We start from the raw sequence: 13,481 nt of genomic DNA on the forward strand, positions 1-13,481 counted from the left end.
AGGAGAACCTCTACTGAAAGTGATTTAACCCTGGTTATGCCCAGATTATTTTTTTTTTTTAATTTGGGAGAAAAAAAGATGACTAGCTGTATGCTTAGGGTGCATCCAGACGAGCACGGACATTTGTTTCCACAGAGACAAGCAGCAGCAGTACACCTTGTGCTGCTGCTACTTGTCCCCAGGAACACCCGTGCCATGCACTCTCTGGGGCATGGCAGGTTACCCCAGGTGGGGTAGGGGAGGCTGGAGCCAGCAACCATGCTGGCCCAGGCAGCCTTAACTGGGGGCCTCCCAGGGTTGCAGTCATAGCAAGAAGGCTGGTCAGGCTGTGGTTTGGGACTGCACGTGCTGCCACCACATGCATCACCCCAATTTTTTTTAACATGGGTTTGATCCCAGGATCTCCTGGGGTCAAACCCTCTCTTGTGCTGCAAGGTAACAGCGGGGGGAATGCCTGCACGTGCGTTATGTGGTGTTGCAGACAGGTCTGCATTGCCACAAACCACACATCCACACTCACCTGGATGCAGCTTCGTGGTCGCTCCTGGGAGAACAGCAACTCTCCCAGGAGAAACTGAATTGCTGTACAAAGTTAAGTACCATAGCAACTCACCAGCTAAGGCTTTATCTGCATTAATCTTATTTTAAGCCTTGCTTGGGAGAGAAGAAGAGAGTGGCATCAAAGATTTTCTTGACATTTAGTAAGCTCATTCTCCACATATCCTGTTCTGGTCTATCATAAAAAAAAAGCTTTGATGCTGCTGTTCAGAAGAGAAAAGCAATTTAGACCCTTATGGAAAATGAACACTATGGGCAAAAAAATGCAGCAATATTCTTGGGAACAAAGATGTCCCTTCCCAACCTACTATACCAGCTATCCCAGGGGAAGTTCTCCAATGATGCATCAATTCAGCAACAGGTTACCAGGCTGCAGTAGCAGGCATCTATGTAGCTACCTTAGGGGACAACTCAGCTGTGTACTCTGACAGAGGCAGGAGAAAACACAAATTAAGCCAATTCTTGTGGGACATGGTAACACACATCCTGGTGATGACTCCACTCTTGAGGTCCCAGAATGCATCCATCCCCTCCAAGAAGAAGAGCCACTGTAGATGCCTCAAGTGAGCAAGTGCTGCTTTCTAACACAGTGCCCTTTTCCCCCTCTAACCTTCCTGGCTGACGTGCCCAAGATGTGGCAGGCCATTCACTTTGCGCCTGGCTTGTCCAGTGTTATACAACTAACCACTTCCATCACTCTTTCTTCATTACTTCCCTGTCTCTCTGTAAATTAACCTCCATTTGTGGCTCCTTCATTTACAAACATTTGAATTGGTTTGTTACCCGGCTGGCTCGAGACGCAATCCTATTTACACACAAAAAAGCTTTGTTTGCCCGAAAACACGGAGCCAAGAATTACATAAAACTCAACCCCCCCACCATGTAGAAAGACAAAGGACTATTTCTTTCCTTCAGTGGCTTCATCAGGGCACTGGTACTGGAAGGTGAGAGCAAGATGATATTAGTGATCAGTATTTGGCTGTTTTGTTCCCCTCTTAAAACCCGGTTATAAGTTAATACTGAAGCATGCTTTAAGAAATCTTTTCTTGCATTATAATTTTAAAATCACACGGACAAAGCAAATAGGGGTAAGTCCCACTGATTTAAATTTAAAAACCTTCCATAACGGAGGTAATATTTGCTTCTTCAGAAAGACCCCTTGCGATAAATCAAGGCAGGACTAATGGAGAAAGAGAAAAAATCTTCAGTGGCAAGTGCATCAGAAGTTTCTAGATTGAAGCTATAAAGCCAAATGGTTCTTGTTTGTGCAAGCTGTCAAAATAATTAAAATTTACTTGGCTTGTCGTCATCACTTCTGCCTCCTTGCATTCATCTCATCCTATACTTGCTTCCATTCTGAAGGCAATACTGAAAAAATACCTATTCCCCTTGAGACCTGCACAAAAGGTTTTCTGCAGTTAGCATACTTTGAGTCTGTGTTTTTTTTTTACCAGGGACTTTTAATAACCATATATTTCTTCCCTCCTCTCTTTACCTACTTACTATCCTCTGTAGTGGACCATCACCCATTGCTAGCACTGACAGTCTCCTGGTCTCCAGTATCTTTTATTCTTATCCCAGACCTCTACAATGTTGTAGTCTTTCATGCAAAATTCGCAGAGATTATTAATTTTAGTGGCTACGCAACCAGCTCAACGAAAGAGCAATTCTATATACAATGTATGCTAACACTTCCGGAGCTGTGCGGCTCATTCCACTTTTATCCCACCAACCAGGTCACTTTCAGCTTTTGCCATCTCCATTTATCATCAACTCTTCCATCTTACAAATACTACTGTTTCATCAGGTATATAAAAATACTGGCATAGCAAATTGTGTTGCTTAAGATGATCACGGTGGAAAAATAAGAATGCAATCTGATACAGCCCCCTCCCCTCGCACTCCTCAAAAGCAGGCTGAAATGTAATGTAGAAGAGTCAACCTTCAGCCCACCCTTTTGAAGCAATGTAGTAAAGTACAAACACAGCAGAGGAATAAGAGATTGCTTCCCTGCACTGCCATGATTCCTCATCTGGAGGGCCTGTCCCTTTGGGAAAGTGTTTAAAGACAGGAAGAGTATTTCTGTTGCTCAGAATGATTTATTCAGGTCCAAAGAAATGCAGTGGACTTGACAAGGTGACAGTGAGACATTGTTTTTTTTCCTTTCTGCTCAAGTGTCTTTGGATTCGACCTGGGGGAAGTGGGCAGCTGAGTCCCCCAGGGCTCAGTCCTTGGGCCCGCACTGTTCAATTTCTTTATCAGTGATTTGGATGACAGGGTGAAAAGCAACCTGTTCAAATTCGCTGATGATACCAAAATTTGGGGTGAGGTGGGCATGCTAGTAGGGAGGGAAAGACTGCAGAAAGACCTGGATAGGTTGCAAGGGTGGGCTAACAAAAGCAGGATGTGTTTCAATACAGACAAGTGCAGGGTGCTGCACTTGGGCAGTAGTAACCAGCAACACACTTATAAGATGGGAAACTCCCTTCTTGAGAGCATGGAGGCAGAAAGGGATCTTGGAGTCATCACTGACTCCAAGATGAACGTGGGCTGACAATGTGAGGTCATGGTCAGCAGGGCTAACCAGACCCTATCGTGCATCCACAGGTGCATCTCAAGCAGGGCCAAGGAGGTGATCCTCCCCCTCTACGCGACACTGGTCAGGCCGCAGCTGGAGTACTGTGTCCAGTTCTGGGCACCCCACTTCAAGAGGGATGTGGACAACATCGAGAGGGTCCAGAGGAGGGCCACCCGTATGATCCGGGGACAGCAGGGCAGACCCTACAATGAGAGGCTACGGGACCTGAACCTGTTCAGCCTTCACAAAAGAAGGCTGAGGGGGGACCTGGTGACTGTCTATAAACTCACCAGGGGGGACCAGAAGGGTTTGGGGGAGACCTTGTTTCCCCTCGCGCCCCCCGGGATAACAAGGAATAACGGCCACAAATTGTTGGAGAGTAGGTTCAGATTACGCGTCCGTAAGAACTACTTCATAGTCAGGGCGGCTAGGATCTGGAACCTACTTCCAAGGGAAGTGGTGCTGGCTCCTACCCTGGAGGTCTTTAAGAAGTGGCTCGATGCCTACCTGGCTGGGGTCACTTGAGCCCAGTTTCCCTCCTGCCCAGGCAGGGCGTCGGACTTGAAGATCTACAAGGTCCCTTCCGACCCTACTTCTATGATTCTATGATTTGTCTTTTTGACTAAAATACCATATCTGTAAGTTTAATTTAGACAGCTCTAAACTACAGAGTATTAAAGACAGCTTCCTAATTAGGACTGTGCGACAGGAAGGTGGTGTTTGCATCAAATACCTGATAATATCAGCAGGTTTTCTTCCAGCTGGAATCTGCAAGCTCGTTGAGGGACATGACTTCTTTCCCCACTTGAATGTAAGGAACGTCGGCATGGCTCTCTAGGGAGGGAAAGACGCCTAGTAGCCGCCTCTCTTGGGAAAGATCCAAGCTGCCTTTGCACTGAGGTCTTTGTTTAAAAAAAGTCAAGCCTTCAGAAGGATGTGAGTTTTAATACTTGGACCTTGTATATGCAGGTCAGGGAAAAAAAATGCGTTCACAGGATATATCAACTAATCGCTTGGCAAGACCCCCTGAGATCTGCTACACAACTCTAAGCTGAACTCTTTGCTCTCTGAACAGCCCATCTACCCTCTAAGCCAGAATTCTCGGTATACTAGCAGGTGGGTTTCCAACCCACAGTGAATCTCCAGTATTTCTTTACTTTTCTAACCAACACCAGAACAGCCCTGACCAGAAAACAAAAGTAGGCCCATCTGAGGAAGAAAGTACTAAGACATGGATAACAACCAGAAGAGAAGGGCTCACAATTATAGAAGCACAGGAAGGAAGTTTAGCGCTCCAGCATGAATTCAACTTCACATCATTACAATCAAAGGCAAGAGCAATTCAACCTGTAATGAAAGCAATCACTCCTGTTGTTGCCAGCTCTGCTGCTCAGTAATTGGAAGGCAGAGGAAATTACGCATCCTGAGATGGAAATGCCCATCAAGATCATGGAGCAATAGAGCTGGGGAGGACAGCAGGGCACAGAGCAGGGAAGTTTTTATTGAAAACCATTGGTTTTATTTGCTGGTGCTTGAAGTGCCACACTTAGAACGTTTGATGAGAAGCTTTTCAGCTGATTGTGATGGCAACTGACCCACTGGGAATTTTAACAGCTTAATACCCCCCTTCAAGCCTGAAATGAAGTCAACGCTAGAGCAGTACTGGGGGAAAAAATCCAAACACGTTATTAAGCTGACAAGCAGAGAGGAGAAGAGGGGGACGGACACACCACACCCACTGCAGAACAAGGCCACGAAGCTGGAAATTCCAGGACACTCCCTGTAGATAGACTCGCGATCAGAGTTGTAAAACAAAGCCATAGGTCGCTTACCTGGGTATTGTCTGTATAATGAAGATATCCTGGCCCCGGACGGATTCTTTTATTTCAACTCTTGTTTCTGAAGAGGACAGAAACATGCAGTCAGTTATCAACCGAGCTGCTTGAGAAGGAAGTGCATTAAACAGCGCGCTGGGCAAAACTGCTGTTATGTTCAGGGGGAAGGCGTGAGAGCAACAGAAGTTACAAAAACCCACCAATGTAGAGAAGACTTGCATATCAGCCTAGGCAAGCCTGAAGGAAAGAGCCAAATGGATATTCCAGAAGGGTGGCCAGCCTTGGGAACCAAGTTTGTATGAGGTCCCAGTGATGTAGCTTAGTTCTCCCTATATTATTAGTCTGAACAGCAATAACCTTATGGGGGAGAAGGGAACCATTCAACCCTTATAGCCAGCATGAAGGAGCATAAAGCTGTGCTCAGGTATTTACCTCCTTTCTCTTAGCACTGACAGCTGTTGGTGCCACACCAAGTGAACACAGAACTATCACATTCAAAGCATCTATAAGACCTTTTACTCAGACTCTTTACTGCTCTCCCTACACCACAGCATCTAGACACCCTGCTGCTGCTGCCACCACGTCACAAATTCCTGTCCCCAGTGGCAGAGGGGAGAGTTGAATTTGGTGGCAACAGTGGGTGGCATATGCTTTAAGAGGCAACAGGGGTGCTGTGGAGAAGTGTGTGGGGGGGGTGAAGAAATCAGTGGCTGGGTGCAGGGCAGAGAGAGGAGACATACTGGGTCAAGCCGTGCACTGCCAATCCCTGATGCCACCACAGGTCGCCAAATCCCTGCCTTAAATTCAACATCATCTCTGTACCTGTGGGCGAGGGTACAGGACCATTAGCAATGCTGAGTTCAAAGTGGGAATAAGTCTCCCTGTTCCCCCTTCACACAATTTCCTTGTGAAGCAAGCAGAAATGTCAACCTTGACAGGGAATGGAAAGTTGCATGTTGGAAATCAAAGCCTCCAGTTCATTCATCTCAGCCTACCGCTCGAATGCCAATTTGCAATAAAGCTGCTTCTAAAGCAGCTCTGCAAGTGAGAGCAGGCCCACTGGGTTTTGAAGGCTATTTTTAACCATTCTTTTTCCATACAAGAATGATTTTTTTAAAAACCTTACAAGAGGATACAGGCAGTGAGAAGGGGAAAGTTTACCGAGCTGCCAACTTCAAAGTCCAACCATTTGGCCAATCTTGATAGCTTTGAAGGGGTTAGATAGCTGAAAGATTCACCATCTGCTATGAGGAAGGAGGACTTTGGACCCTGGGGCAAATGCCCCAGTATAAGGCTCAATGCAAGGAGGCAGCAAGCAAGAACCAAAGCTAGTGCTTTTGCTGGAAGGGACCTGATCGGTACCCAGAAGTTAGAATGGCAGCTCCTGAATATAAGAGAACAAGCCAGGAGTGATGCTCTGGAAACATAAGAGGCAGCACCACCACCCACTGGGTCTGTTGATGGAGCTGGGTCAGTACACTGGCATCAGCATTCCCTCTGTGTGGCATGCGCAGGCATGCCTGGCAGTGTGGCACGAGCGCGCCTGCACAGCCGTGCACATCACGCAGCTCAGAGGAATGCTGACTGGCATTATCCACTTCTTCCTGGGCCTCATCCATGCAATATTAGTGGTGCATTACTTACAGTTGCACCAAATCAATATGCCAGGTATCCACATGGCAAGGTCTTATGACAGATATATAAAGGACTTGATACCTAGGACTGGAGTTACTTACAGGATTATATATCACCCTGTGCACCATGCAGCTGCAGAGGTCAGCCGGCCAGGCCTTGCTCTGGCACAAGGTTTCATCTTGTTTGGGTCGGACCGTCTCTCAGAACTAGGATCCCTCTCCAGTTACAGAACTCACTGTCTAGACTTCCACTTTGGGTACTCTGACATATCATTTTTCCTCTCTTTGTATTCCCTTAATACATACGGCAGAGAAGGGCTTGCAACTGCTAAATTATAGTGAAGCCACTGGGCTCTACTGTTGGCTAATAAAGGCGTTGCAACAGAGCACTCTGACATCTGAAGACAAGTACTTAATACGATGAAATAGGAGACGAGGTCAAACCTCCAGAACATACTTCTTCTTGGAACTCTTCAAATTTGCACTCTCTTTAGTGTGATAGGACAGAAATATCCCATCTTATGATTCAAATAAGTTTAAAGAGCAGACACTGGACTTTCTTTCCTTTCTTTTTTTTTGCAATAAAACAATTATCTGAATTTAGATTTTATAGCAAAAGCTGTGTTAACCGGCACCTTACAAGCTGGCATGCTTCGTTAACCGGCATGCCAGCTTGTTAGGGTTTGTAAGGTAAAAGTGAAACTGGAAGTGCCCACTGTGGCACTTCCAGTTTCACGGAGCCCCCATGGCCCAGGGGAAAGCAGCCTGCGCTGCCAACCCCCCACAGCCCGGGGGCATAGCAGGCTGTGCGGGTCCCCGCTCCCTGTTCCTTGGGGCCTGTGGGAGGGGTGGCAATACAGCAGGAGAGGCAGCAACACCCCACACACGGCGGGACGGGCGGCAGCCCGAACAGGCAAAGATGCCTGTTTGGGCCGCTCAGTTATCCGGCATATTTTGTTATCTGGCACCCTCCATTCCCTGTGGGTGCCAGATAATGAAGGTTTTACTGTAGCTCTTCTCCACTGCTTTCTCAGTATTTCACAAACAAAGCAGTCCCTTTACAGGCTGGGGAAATTAAGGCACAGACAAATTGAATCGAACTGCCCAGCATCACAGATGAATTAGGCAGAGCTAGGAGCAGATGGGCTCTCCTGACTGAAGTCGTAACACTTCTCACTGTAATGCGTGTCACCGGGTCATCCTTATGTCTCTGTGATGTGGTTAGTAGATTTGGTACTATTTTTTAAAGTTACTTGTGGAACATTTTCATAAGCACAGTAGGTCTGACTTACCTCCATTGGTCTCCTGGTACACCACAGATTTTCCCAGCTCAGCACCAAGCCGCCTGAAGAGGGAAGACAGAGGAAGTTAATTATAGATCAAATTAATCGAACTTGCTATATCCCTGGTGTCTTCACGTACGAAGAGGGTAGAAACAAATAAACCTTTCAAGTGCTCTAAAATAGGAGGGAGAAGTACTGTTTCCGCTCTCCGATCAGCTGCTGGGATGTAACAGTTATGTCTGCATCTTCCTGTAATGATAAAAGTCAGCTAAATGGCTGCAACTTTAACCCTTTAAATAATAAGGGTTTTGTTACATTTGTATCTCTACAGAAGCAAACACAAATGACAACATGACATCTTAGAGCTGTATGATTTGATACCAATGCAATTGCTATGTTTGCCTATCCCCTAGAGATGGACAGAAGACAGGATATTGTCCAGAGCCTGAAAGTTACAGCAAGTTTATTACCAAAGGAAAAAACAAACAAAACACCCAGTAAAAAAAGTACAAATTGTGATGTCCAAACAAATATCTATGTTAAAAGTCAAGCGTATCTGAATGGCTCCTGATGCCCTCTTTGAACACTGCCAGACAGACCACCCAAAATATCAAGGCTCCCTTCACTAGTGCTACTGGTACTCCCCTAACCATGTTATTTACTCTAAAGCTACACGGTGAAGCTGGAACACACTGTTTTGCTACAGATTAGTGACACACTAAGAACCGCAAGCTCTCAGTCAGTCCTCTCAGGATTTATCAGATGCCATCTCTCTAGGGTTTCAATAAAAGGCATATTTTTCTGGCTGAGAGTACATTTAAAGATGAAATGGGGCAGATTCCAAATGAAATGCTCCACTGAGTCGTGCATGTTTCAGGCATGTTGGTTGTAGCCGTGTTGCTCTAAGGCAGGAGTTGGCAAAATGCGGCCCGGGGGCCGGATACAGCCTGCCAGGCCATTCTATCTGGCCGGCAGAGCCCCTAAAAATATTAATTTTCTAAAATTTTTATTTGCCCTGGGCTGCCTGTCATGCGGCCCTCGATGGCTTGCCAAAACTCAGTAAGCAGCCCTCTGCCCAAAATAATTGCCCGCCCCTGTCTTAAATGCCTTCATAGATTTCATAGACATTTGGGCTGGAAGGGACCCCAGAGGATCATCCAGTCCAGCCCCCTGCCCCAGGGGTAGGAATCCAACTGGGGTCATAGGATCCCAGCAAGATAAGCATCCAAATGGGTCTTGAAGGCGTTCAAAGTGGGTGCTTGAACCACCTCCAGTGGCAGTCTATTCCAAACCTTGGGGGCTTGGACAGTAAAGAAGTTCTTCCTTATGTCCAGCCTGAATGGGTCACGGCAGAGTTTGTGACCATTCGGTCTCGTCATCCCTTGGGGTGCTCTGGTGAACAGACGTTCCCTCAGATCCTGATGAGCACCCCTGATAAATATATAGGTGGCCACCAGATCACCCCTGAGCCTGCGCTTTTCCAGGTTGAAGAGTCCCATAGCTCTCAGCCTTTCATCATAAAGTCTGTTTTCTTGACCTCTGATCATGCATGTGGCTCTCCTCTGCACTCTCTCAAGCTTCTCCACATCCTTTTTGAATTGCGGAGACCAAAACTGGACGCAGTACTCCAGCTGCGGTCTCATCAAGGCCGAGTACAACCGGAGAATGACGTCCTGGGATTTGCTTGAGAAGCATCTATGGACGAAAGCCAGCGTTTTGCTTGCTTTGCTAGCCACAGCATGAAATTGAAGGCTCATGTTCATCTTGTGGTCAATCATGACCCCCAAGTCCCTTTCATTTGTAGTGCTAGCCACCGTAGCACTGTCGAGTCTATAAGGATGCTGCAGGTTTTTCCTCCCAAGGTGGACAGCCTTGCATTTTTTGGTGTTGAACACCATCAGGTTCTCATCCGCCCATTTACTGAGCCTGTCAAGGTCAGCCTGGATGACCCTCCTGTCCTCAGGTGTGGATGCTTTACCTCAGAGTTTGGTGTTGTCAGCAAACTTGGCCAGTCTGCTTCTGACACCAATGTCCACATCATTGATGAAGATGTTAAACAATATAGGCCCTAGGACAGAGCCTTGAGGGACCCCACTGGTCACAGGTACCATGATGATTGACTTCCGTCAACCACCACCCTCTGGGTCCTACCGCAGAGCCAGTTACCCAGCCAGCGAATCGTGGTGAGGTCAAGGCCACAGTTAGCCAGTTTTGCCAAGAGGTGATCATGGGATACAGTTCGAAGGCTTTTTTCAAGTCAAGATATATGACATCAATCTCTTCCCCCTTGTCCAGGTGATAGGTCACCTGGATGTAAAAGGAAATGAGATTGGTCAAGCAAGACCTACCCGCAACAAACCCATGCTGGCTATCCCTTAGGATGTTGCCGTCAGCCAGTCTGTTAAGAATGGCCTCTTTGATAATCTTTTCCAAGACCTTCCCCAGGATAGAGGTTAAGGCTGATGGGCCTGTAGTTTGCCAGGTCTACTTTTCTCTCTTTCTTGAAGATAGGCATCACATTGGCCTTCTTCCATTCTTTGGGCACTTCACCAGAGCGCCCTAAGTTCTCAAAGATCTGTGCCAGGGGCTGGGCTATGATGCTTGCCAGCTCCTTGAGTACCCTGGGGTGTAAACCATCAGGGCTGGCTGACTTGAAGGTGTCCAGCCTGTCAAGGTGTTCCTTCACGACGTAGCTTCCATGGAGGGCAAGGAGTCTCCCTCACCCTGGCCTCCCTGACCCACAGTGGGCAGGGGCATCCCATGGGACTGGTGAAAAACTGACGCAAAGTACCCATTTAACAAGTTTGCTTTTTCCTGGGCATCGGTTGTCAGCTGTCCCATCTGGTTTAGCAGGGGTCCAGTGTTGCCCTTGCTTTTTCTCCTGCTCCCCACATATCTAAAAAAGAACTTTTTATTGTCCTTGATATTTGTAGCCAGTTGAAGTTTCATCGCAGCCTTGGCTTTCCTAGTTTGCTCTCTGCAGGTCCGGACCAGAGCAGAGTATTCCTCCTTGGTGGTGGTTCCAGTCCTCCATCCTTTGTACGTCTTCCTTTTAAGACACAAGAGGTCTGCTGGTTCCCTGGAGAGCCAAGGGGGCTGCTGTGCCCTTTCGCTGCCTTTCCTCCGAGATGGGATGGACTTTACTTGCGCATCCAGGATTACTCCCTTGAGGAGCAACCACTTGTCCTGAACTCCCTTCCCCTTTGGGCTGTGGCCCTTTAGGGCCCCACTGACAAGTCTCCTGAGCTTGTCAAAGTCAGCTTTCCTGAAGTTGAGGACTTCTGTATTACTGACTGACTTATGGCAGATGGTGAAGGTGATCAGCTCGTGGTCACTGTCAGCCAGCTTCCCTTCGATCGTTAGGTCGCTGATTAGGTCATCCCCGGTTGCCAGTACAAGGTCGAGCAGTGCTTTACCTCTCATCGGCCTGTAGACTTCCTGCGTCAGATAGAGACCTTAAATGCCCCAGGACACAGGCAGACAAGGTTCTTTGCGTAAATGTGATATCTTTTATTAGATCAACTAAATAGTTGGAAAAATTGTTCCTTGCAAGCTTTTAGGCACAAACACTTTTCTTCAGGCACAGGGGGAGTCTGCTGGTGTTTTGTGCTCTCCTGGTTGGAATAGAAGCCAATATGCAAAATGCAAGTGTCTGTGAAATTACAAATGCATAGCAGTGAGGATCACAGGTGATGGGAGACAATAGATGTGAGACAGCTAGGTGGGGGGGTGGTATGTCTCACACCTATCGTCTCCCATGGCTTCTGATCCTCACTACTATGCATTTGCAATTTCACAGACCTGCAAGAGGCAAGGATTTTTTGGGGGCGATTTCTTTTATTGGACCAACTGCATGGTTGGGATAAAGTTAGACAAGCTTTCAAAAGCAAGGCATTCTTCAGCATGTCTGAGGGAAGCAAGCACAGCTTTTTTTTCTGATGTCAAAAGCACATAAAACTATCCAGCAATGGGAATCTTTTTTATTTAATATGCTAGGGAACATACCCGTTGTTATTCAACAAAGATCCTTTTGATAAGCTTTTTTAAAAAGCGCTCCTTTAAGTAGGTTTCACTACACAGCTTCTATAAGGTTAGGTGGATGGATTTAATCTTTAACTGTATTAAAAAGTAATTAATTCATGGGCATTTGGTTCTGGATGTAGCATAGCTAGAGATCCCTGCTGAGATGCAGCATCTGTGTGTACGCAAAACATTTGGGACACCCATTTGGTTTCGGTTCAGCTGACGAAGGCACAAGGTAAAAGGCTTCTTGGCTTTTTCAGACAGCTTGTGGTTTTGTGCCTGATAAATAAATGCATTCTTTGCTGTGTGGATTATGCCATTATCTTCCCTATATACTGTTTCATTGTATTTATATGAACACACAACTGCTGCAACTGAGACTAACCTCAACAAAGCCAGTTTTGGACTGAACAATGAACCTGCTGCTTACACCACAAGCCTGTTTTAGCTGTACTCTTTGGGAAGGCTAGACTGCAAAGCCAGGAAGCATCCCATAATTAGCACAGCTGTGTAGGGTGAGGTTAAGTGTGCAATAATTAATTTTATTACTGCTTGCTAAGAACCACAAAAATCATATGTTTTGTACATAAAACTCTGGCCCAAGGCGGGAGGTTTTTGGCAGCATATGGGCAAATTTATCTGGTCAGACCTGATTTAAAAATGCAACATCAACGCAAAGAAAACCAGGCTGTTTCAATGAATATTTGCATTTGAAGCCTCCCCCCAAAAAACAGCAAGTTAAATTTCTTTGCCGCCTAGGGATGCTGTAAGCAAAGAGCAAGTTAAAAGGTGCTTGCAGTGTCTAGCAATAGCACTGGCTGCAAAGGTTGGATGTAGCCAAGGGCATATTGGAGTAGTGACCAGAGGCTGGGACACCAGACTTCTCCACCACTCTGCAGTAGCTGTCTTTAGGTTTTGAACTGCCATATGTGTTGGGCACAAGGGATTTTTCTGACTGCTGCCTCATCTGAAGGGCAATAGCAGATGGTATGCACAACCAACAAAGTCTAGTTTAGCAAGGAGCATAGCAGGTACATGGATACCCGATCGTCTGCCCAGTTTTTACTGTTGCTTGGGGATTGATAAAATTTTTGTTCACATATGACAAACTACTTCATCCAGAAAGGAATCCTCATGCCCATTTTAGAGATGGGCAAACCAAGGCCCAAAGTCCAAGTAACTTGTTTGTGGCAATGCCTCACAACAATAGTTAGTGACAGAATCAGGTGCAAAGCCAGATCTAATCCCAGTCCCAGGTCTCATCCTCTGGGCTGTTATCTGATATCAGATAGATGATCCAGGCCCCATTTTGACTCCTGGGGTACAGAATGCAAAACCCTGCTGCTGCATGAAGCCTGTCAGTCAGTAATAATTTATTATGATTGTAGATGCACCTTCCTGGAAAACAGCAACAATGTGTGTGGATGCATCTAAGATGGCTTGCAACCAGCTGGCTTTAGTGATTGCAATGTGGCCAGGACAGCATACCACTCAGAGCAGATTAAACTACCCAAATATTTACTTTAGAGGTGCACTGATACATTGGTCCGATATCAGATCGATACCAATA

At 46.5% G+C, this 13,481-nt stretch overlaps 1 protein-coding gene across 1 annotated transcript in view; it reads right to left on the minus strand.

Annotated features, from left to right (window-relative positions):
- Positions 1 to 13,481, minus strand: part of PRPSAP1 (phosphoribosyl pyrophosphate synthetase associated protein 1) — a 44,328-nt gene that overhangs the window by 17,911 nt on the left and 12,936 nt on the right. Inside the window, exons 2-3 of the mRNA XM_014601882.3 lie at positions 7,898 to 7,950; positions 4,969 to 5,035 (exon numbers count right to left, since the gene is read on the minus strand). Of these exons, the coding sequence (XP_014457368.1) occupies positions 4,969 to 5,035; positions 7,898 to 7,950 (120 nt within the window). The remainder of the gene's footprint in view (positions 1 to 4,968; positions 5,036 to 7,897; positions 7,951 to 13,481) is intronic.

This window comes from Alligator mississippiensis, chromosome 8, assembly GCF_030867095.1.
Source record: "Alligator mississippiensis isolate rAllMis1 chromosome 8, rAllMis1, whole genome shotgun sequence".
In the NCBI taxonomy this organism is placed as follows: Eukaryota; Metazoa; Chordata; order Crocodylia; family Alligatoridae; genus Alligator; species Alligator mississippiensis.